At 42.9% G+C, this 11,220-nt stretch overlaps 1 protein-coding gene across 1 annotated transcript; it reads left to right on the top strand.

Moving 5' to 3' along the window:
- The first annotated feature begins 4,717 nt into the window (after positions 1–4,717).
- On the top strand, positions 4,718–6,904 carry LOC121290420 (potassium voltage-gated channel subfamily E member 2). The gene is made up of 2 exons (XM_041210859.1): positions 4,718–4,746; positions 6,433–6,904. Exons 1-2 carry the CDS (start codon positions 4,718–4,720, stop codon positions 6,848–6,850), a joined length of 447 nt encoding a protein of 148 aa, XP_041066793.1. The 3' UTR covers positions 6,851–6,904.
- The last annotated feature ends 4,316 nt before the right edge of the window (positions 6,905–11,220 follow it).

Below are 11,220 nucleotides of genomic sequence, written 5' to 3' on the forward strand. Positions count from 1 at the left end.
GGGTAGTTCAGCAGGAGCTGAACATCCACCTGAGGGCAGTGGTGTTCCAGAGAACATGGGACAGGTTAGGGGAATGCACCTCCTTAAAACAAAAGAGGAAGAGAGGAGAACCTACCCCAAAGCAGGCAACACTTGTGAAAACCACAAGGAGTATACCAGTGAAATCTATGCAGAGTTATCCACTGGTAAATCAAATGAGCAAGTTCAAATCTTAAATCTCAACAAACTCAGCAGTGTTGAGGCATAGTCCATTAAAAGTGAGGTACCAAAGGTGAGTGTAGACACCGTACCAAGGCTTAAACTCAAATTACAACCCGCTCCCACCATAGGAATCAGGTTTTTAAAGGAGGAAGAGAGGGTTACTACCCTAAAGCAGGCAATACTTGTGGAGATCACAAGGGGAATAGGTGAACAAGGTGAAACCTATGCAGGGTTAACCACTGATGAGCAAGACAAAACAGGCCAAGTTTTAAATCTGTGTTGATGGAAAACTCACTAAAAGTGAAGTGCTGGAACAAGGGGATAAAAATCAAACGTACAGCCCACTAACCTGCCAGCAATGAGATTTGTAGAAGTGCCTGAGTTTGATCAAATAAGTTCATGGGTTACAGAGGTGGACAGGGAAGTGTTGAGCTGACAAAAACAGCTCAGCCCTACAGTCAAACAAATTTGCAGATTGAAAGCCTTTGTGAAAAACAACATGGAAATAGGGCCAGGTTGAAGCAGAGAACACCCCTACAGGTAACCCAGCACAGCTTGGCTGTTATTAATAACCTGGGAGATAACCATCAGGTAAACCCGCCAAACCTTTTAGACAATACTTAATCCAGGGTTACAGCAAGAAGCAGGCACAGGGTTACTGATAAAAGATGGCTGCCAGAGATAAAGCAGCTTCAATACCCTCACTTTTCAAATGAATATATCCAACCACTTGAAAGGAAAATAAAAACAATGTTCGAGCAGGTTATCCAGGGCCTGAAACAATTCAGAGTCCTCTGGATATCAAGACCAGTTAAAACTGATGGAATAATCCAGACCAAGGGCTATGAGAGAAAATGGGAGTGAATGTGTTTGCTGTTTTATAGTTTTTATACACCTAGTAATGAAATGAGAGTGAATCTCATTTCATTCCCTGTGAGGGGGAAGTGTTACAACAATGGGAAATTGTGACTAATGCAATGTACCTATAACTTTACTAGCTAACCAAAAAACCTACTGAATTGCCTAAAGAGGACCTGCCCTTTCAAAAAATACAAGAAAAAATACTGACCAAAGATGGCTACAACCAGTCACCTGATATCTGGTATTGTAAGTTGACCACTTTTCTGGAAAGTTCCTGTGTGGATTCCACTGTGGACCTGCCCTAATATTTTGCATGGAATTTCACACTTGGGGGCCGTCAAGGTATACTTCAAAAAAGGGACTATTGAAAGGGAGGCATTAAAAATGCAAAATGTTGGACTTTAATCAACAGTAAAGACATTGGGCAGAATCTTCTGGTTGGCGTGTGGGGGTGGGCCCTGCACGACAAGGTGTAAAAAGACACGCAGTGACATCAGGTGTGCGTCCCGGTGTCACCGCCTGTCATTCTGATCTTCCGTTCGGCGAGTGCACACCGGAGTTAGCTGCGCACCCACTGAACTGTCAAAGGCCTGTTAAGGCCATTAATAACCTAATTAAAGCAACTGTCAGGGCGGCCAATCCAACCTTAAGTTTGGCGGGGCAGGCAAAGAGCCCAGGCGGCCTTCACATTTCTCATGAAACCTCATCCACGGGCGGGATGAGGTTTCAAGAAGGGTTTATAACTTAAATAAAAAGTTTTATTAAAATTCATAAACATGTCCCAGCTCATGTGACCCTGTCATATGAGGGGACATGTCTGATTATTTTTTTTTAATGTTTAACTTCTTTTGCACTTAACTTAATCTCCCAGTGAAAGAGCGCAGGACCCGACTCTCCCTCCTCTCCCCGCCTGCGCAGGTAGCGCTGAGCGCCTCTGGGTGTGGGTCACGCTGGGCGGGCCTTAATTGGCCCACCCATGTAAAATGGAGGCATGTAGCCGATTGCGGGTGGTGATCGGCTTCGTGTTCAGCCTGCCCCTACTCCTGACCGGCCCGCCCAATAGGGAGAAAATTCTCCCCATTAGGGACTGCTAACCAGCCAGATACACCCAACAGATACTCAAGACTGCCTGTGGAGGATTAAATAACCCCACCTCCTGTTGGTATCTACTATCTTGAAATGTGTCATAAGTTTCTGAGATGAAAGATCAAAAAATGTGATTACTTGTTCTACCTCGATGACTGCAAAACCAAAGTCCTTATGACTCTTCTATATGGACTTGAAACGTTAACTCTGTCTTTCTCTCCACAGATGCTGTCAGAACTGCTGAGTTTTTCCAGCATTTTTTGTTTTTGTTTCAGATTTCCAGCATCTGCAGTATTTTGCCTTTATCAGAACCAGGGATCCTGGCTGTGATTTTGCCCCTCCTTAGTGAGGCAAAACTGAGGCCAACTGCTTCTCCTCCTGAGAAACCAGCATGGGGATGAGCCTGGGCCCTCTTTGATCACCATGGCTCAACAGCCAACCAGGTGGTATACTTACTCATTGCGCTTGTGTAATACTTAATTATCTAGTTAGCAGCAGATTAGATATAACTAAGTTATGTTTATAATGCAGTAAGTAATTCTTGATCTGTTTAATAAGTGGGCTTATCATTCCCTTTCATTGAAGGTCACTTGGTGGAACAGCTCACTTATATAGAACAGCGCGCAGCAAATTTGATATCGCTTCAGATTTTAAGCTTCCAGGTCTTCATGGTAACTTTACAGAGAATCTTGAAACTTGGTGAGTGTGCAATATAATATACATATATTCTATCAAAAAGATTTTGTACGTATGAAGTCAAGTGCACGGATTGTCTATTAGACCTTTCATTACATTTATTGCCCATGTTAATTGTAAGGTTATTATTTAATGTTTCTAGGCAGGATTGTTTCTTGAATTTAGCTATTAAAATATGAAATATGTTATCAGTAATTTGACTGTTAAGCTATTACTAAAACTGCTGAGCAAACACGATGTTGCACCATATTGTACTGCGATGATATATATATAAGCACTGGCCATATTAACTTTTTATTGCTGGAAAAAAAATCTTTACTTTGATTAAGCTAATAGGATTGCTTAGGTAAAAGCAAAAAACTGCAGATGCTGGAAATCCAAAACAAAAACAAAAATACCTGGAAAAACTCAGCAGGTCTGGCAGCATCTGCGGAGAGGGACACAGTTAATATTTTGACTTCGGACTCGAAACGTTAACTGTGTTCCTCTCCGCAGATGCTGCCAGACCTGCTGAGTTTTTCCAGGATTGCTTAGGACTTTGAAAACATATAGACCAGGGGTGTTCAAAATTAGTGTCCATGGATCATGTCCAGTCCTCAAACCCTGGCAGTGAAGCCCAGAAAATTAAGCTCTATTTATGCTTATTTTTCCTGCTGCCTGTTTACTCTCTCAGGATTCTTTGTGCCTGGAAATTGCAAAAACATTTTTCTTAGTGCTACTGTTTCATTGGTGGGTAAATCCTAAATTAGAAAATCATGTCTTGTTATACATAGCATTGCATTGGGAGGTCTTATGGCACAGTGGTAGTGTCCCGACCTCTGGGTTCAAGTCCTAGTTGAGGACTTGCTGGTCACGGAATATGCTGTGGCCTAACAGATTGATTGTCAGCCTGTAAGTTCTTTCAATATGCCTGATGGCAGGTGGTAAGAGCAGGAGAACTTCCTGGTCAGCCATATTGCAGAAGCAACAGCAAACCCCTGCAGTACTTTGCCAAGCATAATCCAATGGACCAATGCAATGGAAGTCCATGGTTACCAATGCCTTCTTAGAGTATGGTACCTGATGGAGGAGCATCATGTAATTTTTTACAGCCCAGGGGCAGGCCATTTTACACACATTAATTGGAATGCTGTATAAAGAGAGAACTTGCATTTGTATGGCACCTTTCAGGACATTCCAAGGCATTTTACAACTAATGAAGTACTTTGTAGTGGAGTTGCTGTTGTAATGAATAGGAAAGTGGCCTCTCATTTGCATATATCAGAGCTTCACAAACAGCACAGAGTTAAGTGACCAGACAATCTTTATTTAATGACGGAGGTTGAACAGCATCTGGGATGGGAGACCAGGAGAACCCTTCTACTGCTCTGCAAACAGTGCCATGGGATCTTCTGTATGTACTGAAGAGAGAAGATGGAGCTTCAATTTAGCATCTCATCCGAAACCTGCAACAGTGCAGCATTCCCTCAATACCGCACTGAAATGTCATCCTATATTACGGGCTCACGTTTGTTGGTTGGGACTTGAACCCACAATCATTTAACTCAGAGGCAAGAGTGCAACTAGCAGGCCAATGTTGTTGCCACCTTGATGATAATGGAATAAATGGTCCCTAGCCTTTATTTGGATGAGCACAAAATTCTCCATCCTCACTGCCCCTTCCCCCACTCATGCACACAATTTATTCGACACATTACTTTCTCATTCTGACAGTCCACATTGAGGTCCCAGTCACAATTGTTGTTTCACTTTGCTTGTTCTGTATAGGAGGATTCTAGAAGGGAGGGAAAGAATATCACTGGAAAGATCCCTTTACAATGGTGGCGTTGGTTTAATGTTCAAAACACCCTTCCTGAAACATTAGAAGGACAGCATGGAGGCCGAGGCAGCAGCTAAAGCAATGTAAGTGATGGCCTTTCACAATGAGTAAATTTACCGTGCTGTGTGGTGCTGAGTTACACAACTAGGATGGTCCCTTGCCTACAATGATTTCAATCAGGGCACTGGTGAGAAAAATATAATTGGCACCTGTGTGCATGGTGGGGGGAGATGATAAATTATCCAGGGTTTCCACTCCTGAACATTCTGATAAATTTTGCAATGCTCCGCCGGTGAATTTTAGGGCTGCACATCTCAAATTCCAGTAGATATTGGGCAACTGCCATTCCCCTCCCACCCTCAGCGTTAATCACCCCTGGAGGCTGCACTGGAGTAAATAATTGGGATTGATTTTACACACATAATATATATCGTATAACCATGCTCCACTCACTACATTTTGTTGATGAAATGATTCAGCTGTGTTGGAGAGACTATGTATCAATACCTTGATCCACATCATAACAAGACTACCGACTCCTGTCTGAAAGACAGCAATGTCCTTGGGATTGGGATCAGTGCTTCCACTCATTTAGTTATCACGGAATCATCCAGCACAGAAGGAGGCCATTCAGCCCCTTGTGCCAATGCCAGTTCTTTCCAATGCCAGTTCTTTCCAATGCCAGTTCTTTGAAAGAGCTACCCAGTTAGTCCCATTCCCTTGCTTTCCACTCTCTGGGTAAAGATTTTTTCCTCAATTTTCTATTTTCACTATTGCATTCCAGTTCATAAGAACTCACTGTGTTAAAAACTATTTCTCCTCACCCCAACTCTGGTTCTTTTGTTGATTATTACCTCTGCCAGTGAAGGTGGGCAGAGATAATGTTTTTGCCCCTGTTTGTCAGTGTGTAAACAATTTATCTCAAAAACTAATGGGCAGATTTCAAAAAACTTAGTACACGGAAAGGATATGGCCCAAAGAAGAACTGATTGCTTTTTGGTGAAGATGCGGATCTGGATTCTGGAATTCTTTAAAGGATCTGTTAACATTGGGAGATAGGATGAATTGACTTGTTTTTTTTTTAGAATGCTGTAGGTTGTTTCATTTAGAATGCTGTTGATTGTTTTAGAATGTTGTGGATTGCCTCAGCTGCTCTGGTGGAATTTGTCACAGCTGCCAAAATATGGGCAGAGTTTTCAGAACAGGTCGTTGGATTTGGATTGGCCTGAAGCCTCCTCATTGAGATGGAAGCTTAATAGGAAATATTTTTTTTCAGTTTTGTAGTTACAAGGCATCAACCAGGCAGAAAAAAGCCTCAAGGAGGTAATGTGTAATTGTAATAACATTAACTCAGCATGGTGGAGGTATGTGCTGTACCAAGTGCCCTCTTCACTTGTCTGAAATCTGTGTTCTCTGGTTACTAACCCTCCTGTCATTTGGTTATACAACTGGGTTTCTATTAGGATCCTGCTGAATGGGAAGAAAACCCAGGGACACCATCCATGCATCTGTATGCAGCAAGTCAGTTCACTGCAGGGTCACTGTCGTCACAAGACAAGGTCAAGGTTAAGGATTTGACTTTTGATTGTCCTTGCCAGAGGGAAATAGTGCGAGGAGAAAAGGGAAAATAGGTGGGAGGTGAACGGTGTCCTGCTGTGCCATGTATTTTCTATATTACTGGGAAAAGATTGCATTTTGTGAACCAAAGGAAACAAGGGAAGGGAGCTGAAATACTAATCAGAATTCTGTCTCAATTTCTTTCCCAATAGAACTGGTGCAATGGAAGCTGTTAACACTAACAGCTCAGAAATGCCGAACATAACCCTCATATTTGAAAAGTTTTTCATACAGTTTTACAAAAACTATTTGGCTCAACAAAAGCGGGAAGCAGCCTTGAATAAGAAGCTCCAGGAGGAAGATTTTCAGTTTGCTTATTTGTACATACTGGTAATGTTCGGCATCTTCACCTTCATTATTATTACAATGCTGGCCAGCACTGTGAGGTCAAGGAGGGAGGAGCACACGGAAGACCCCTACCACACCTACATCGCTGATGATGCATGGAAATGGAAGGGGCAAAATGCTTTGGGCTCAGATTTTACAAAGTTCTATGTCAATGAAAATGTAGTCAGGGCTCTTCAAAGTTTGTCGGATCAGGATGAGACTGTAACAATCCAACGAAGATGATAGCTAGCAGAAAATGTCACTCCATGAAGAAATAACCCCTCTTACCATGACATGATGAACTGAAATATGAAAACACAGTTGATATGCTTTTTTTGTGCAGTCGCTTCATCTTAAGATCATCTAGAATCTTTCCATTAAAATAAAATCTCTTGATGAGGAACCGTCTTCATGTGAACTAACGCACCTCAATCAATTGAATATCAAACTATCATGATTAGGCCCTGTGCTGGAGGCATATAGCCCTCTCATATGCACATCTTTTGTCTTTTAAAAAACAGGCAGGTAGAGGCAGCCAAGCAGCAGAAATTTAGGGCAGAATTTCCCCTGAAACCATGACCATGAATATTATCCTGTAATATTATCGATCGCAGCAGAGTTCCCTGAAGAGGTAAGGGGACAACTGAGTACACCACTCCAGTCATAATATCATAAAGGTGGATCTGTATAATCTCCCTCCAAGAGAATTTCCAGAATATCGATTTTAAAAGATGAAGGGGGGTGCGGGGTGGGGGGTTGGGGCGGGGTGGTGGTGGAAAGGGCAGGTACAATCCATGCAGACCCTAAAGCAGTAATTGAACATGGGAAGCCCAGGGATGTCAAGGCTCGGCAGATAATAGCTGGCCCTCATCATCAAAAATGTTCTCGTTGACCACCCCCTGCTACCTTGCCCCACACTGCACCCCACCCACCCCCCACCACCAAATGTCAACAGCTTTACTATCACCAGTGGGAGTTTGGCAGCAGGAGATTGCAGCTGGGTCCAAGGTAAGTGTGAGGAGATGCCCTCTGAATGCAATTGGGGTGGCATCCTGTGGAGATGGGGGGAAAGCCTGGGACAAGGTAGGACCAAGGCCTGGAGATGAATTCCTGCATCTCTGGGTCCACAAGGAAGCCCAAAATTAGATGTAATTATTTACCTGCCCTGGTCTCTTCTGGGCCATAATCCATCACCAAGTGGGTCTGATTGATGGGAAAACTGTCATTTCCTGCCTCACCAGCCAGTTTCCACCAGTTAAAATTGGGCCCTGTTCCCAAATTGCCTCCAACTATTTGTCTTAAAGCACAAAACCCATGGGAAGAGTGGAATTCTGAGAGGCAGGTAACTTCCTTTTGAACAGTTCCAATTATGTACCAATTCAGAATAATTGGGTAGTGATTATGCTACTGGGCTTTATTAAGCAAGGGGCATGAGTTCATAATCCCACCACGGCAACTGGAAAATTGAAATTGAAATAATTGAGTAGAAACATGGAGCTGTATCTTCCAGTCGGCGAGTGGGAGGCGAGGCCCACTCACCTATGCGTAAAATGACGCGGGGTGACGTCTGGCGTGCATCCTGAATTCATCCCACATCATTTACATTCTCAGGTTGGCGGGCGTGCAGCCGAGTCAGCTGAGTGCCCGCCGACCTGTCAACGGCCTATTAAGGCCATGAAAAAGTAGTTGAAACCATTAATGGACCCACCTGACTAACATTAAGGCTAGCGGGCAGGCCGAGAGCCCAGGCTGGGCTTCTGTAAAAACACAAAACCTCATCCACGGGTGGGATGAGGTTTCATGAGGGTTTTAAAAATGTCAGAATATTTTAAAATAAAAGTTATGGACATGTCCCAGCCTATGTGACAGTGTCACATGAGGGGACATGGCCGCGAATTTTTTTTCTCATCTTTTATTTAATGTTTCAAACCTGAGCCGATCTCCCTGAGGCAGCAATTTCCCAGCTCAGGGAATTCTGCACCCCACCCTCCCCCCCGCCCGCACAGGGAACGCATAGCGCTTCCTGGCAGACGTCACGCTGGGCGGGCCTTAATAAGCTTGCCCACATGAAATGGCGGCCGCCCCCTATTGGGGGTGCTGATCAGGAACTCACCTGCCCATGCCCGCTCCCGCACATCCCTCCCAACGGGGGGAAAATGTTGAGTCTGGAATAAAAAGCTAGTATCAGTACTGATGACCATGAAACTTCTGAATTGTCATAAAAATGTATCGCATTCACTAATGTCCTTTAGGAAAGGAAACCACCATGCTTATCTGGTCTGGTCTGGCCTACACATGACTCCAGACCCGCAGCAATCTGCTTGATTCTCAACTGCCTTCTGAAATGGCCTAGCAAGCCACTCAGTTCAACAGGGTGGCAAACCTCCACCTCCTCAAGGGCAATTAGCTGGGGGCAATAAAGGCTGACCATACCAGCAACACCCGTATCCTGTGAATAAATAAAAAAACAGATTCCTCTAACTGGAACCGCTCATCAAAAAAAATCCAGAGCTTCACACACAGAGCAGTGTGATATTTACCGAGGATAAGCTTTAGATCATCATATAGTGCAGTAAATTTTTAAAATAGTAGTACAATTGTTAGAGAGATTAATTGGACAGTCAGTGCGTGTGATAAAAGGGTGCAAGATCACTTCAGCTCATAGGGCTGCAGTGAAAGACGTCTGAATAGTGCCATATAAATCAATGAGCAAATATCTAAACGCTCAATTTTAAATTGAACTCCCTCTTCCCAGGCTTGCTTTAGAGGCCAGTCTTCCGCTCCTCAAGAATATTATGCTTCACAGCCCCATTGATTTGCGCTATTGCATCGTTTTACAATCATTAAAGCACAGATTCAAAAGAAGCTTTTAAAAGCACTAAATAGTTAAACTGCCGTGAAGTCCATGTCAAAGTCTCATTTGAATTTTTTCTTGTTTAGGCTCAGTGTACCAAGATAAGGAGTCAAAATGTCAATGCAGAGCCAAATAAATTTTCCAATGTCAACCGGTTAATTGTGCAACTGAGTTATTCATTGACTTGATATAACAAACAGACTGTTACCAACGTCTTCAGCCTGATGTGTCACTTTGAAAGTTCCTCGGAAGTAATATGCAAGTCCACTTGATAATTATACACAGTGCTTTGGCTCGCAGTTCATGTCTGAAGCTTTCAGACATACCCTAGGATCTGTGGAGTCTTTTTTAATTAAATTAGACAAGGTTGCTATGTAAAGAATTGTATACCAGAAATTAAATATAGTACAAATATGGATAATTAAATAAGGAGATAAAGAAAATAACATGGCAAACAGTTACAGGAAAGTTCTGTGAAAAACATTACTGAGTTAAGACCATAAGACCAGAAGGCAAAAAGGCCCTTGAGAGAACAAGCAGTCTACATATGGCCATGATTTTTATCTCCAGGTCAATTTTGAACAGGAGGGTGTTGAGATGAATAGAACAGTCACCTACCACTCCAGACATGGGGCCCATGCTTTTTTAACACATTCATTTCATGTTCACTTGGTAGTACAGAACATGAATATTGCTGAAAAGAGAGACATGCTGTTGAAGCTTTTCATCTTGCTCTCATCAGGACAGATACAAGAATACCAAATTTCAAAGGGAGCATCAATTTATACTACACAAGGAAAAGGGTGCTGATTGGTTGGCAAGTGGACTCTGATTGGTTGAGGCGTTTGCCATGGAGAATGCATCAGGGAACAGTTATTTCCAAAGCTTTTGTTTAAATTTTAAAATGACAAGTCGATTCTGATTGGTCAAGGCATTGTCATGGGGAATAGACCAGGGAACAGTTGTCCCCTAAGCTTTTGCTTATTTGAAAAAGGCACTATACCTGGACATGATCTTTCTGTTTGGAAAGAACAGGGCCTTGTGTATGAATATATATACAGTAGCTTCTAGCAAGCATAAGTGAGCCACATTGCTAGCCCAGCTGCTAATCTTAAATTGGTCTTTAGAATAATTTTAGCACACTTAGAATTGTTCAGTAAGTGCTGTCCAATTGTGGAATCACATCTAATGTTGGACACTATATTCTGAGTTTTGCAAGCACGAGCTGGTTGAGTATGGTCAGTACTCTGCCTGTTGTGAACAGCTGAAGAGACGTGCTATTTGACACGATCCACCAGTCATTGGAATGTACGACATTTATACCTGACATCACACTGGAACTAAAATTCATATACCAGATTATTCATTTGGGTGACAGGCAAAACATATTGTTTTCTTGATGGCAACATCCTGTTAGTGGAGAATACCACTCAAGCGGTTACTGCAAATGGCTAGCGTCACCTGTAACTCAAATCTTTGAGACACTTTACCCTTCCAGAGTAATTTGAGGTAGTCTGGGCACTTTTCAGGAGTGAAAATGATGGCCTCAGGCTGGTTTGTGAGCTTGTGCCATATACAGCAAGCAATGATGTGATTGGAGTAGCCATTATCCTGCAGGGGTAGCTTTGAAATGCCCTATTTCGGCATCGAGCTTGCACAGTTGGAGAACTGATGGGAACCCTGCATTGTTTCTGTCAGGAGGCCTTCCATTATCTAAGTGCAATCATACACTGAACCGGCCAGCACTGGGACTCCCATC

Source organism: Carcharodon carcharias, chromosome 18 (genome assembly GCF_017639515.1).
Source record: "Carcharodon carcharias isolate sCarCar2 chromosome 18, sCarCar2.pri, whole genome shotgun sequence".
NCBI lineage: Eukaryota > Metazoa > Chordata > Chondrichthyes > Lamniformes > Lamnidae > Carcharodon > Carcharodon carcharias.

Coding starts and splice junctions, on each gene's coding strand:
- LOC121290420 (XM_041210859.1), top strand. CDS start 4,718: ATGGAGGCCGAGGCAGCAGCTAAAGCAAT. Junction 4,747..6,432: donor GAGGCAGCAGCTAAAGCAAT/GTAAGTGATGGC, acceptor CTTTCCCAATAG/AACTGGTGCAATGGAAGCTG.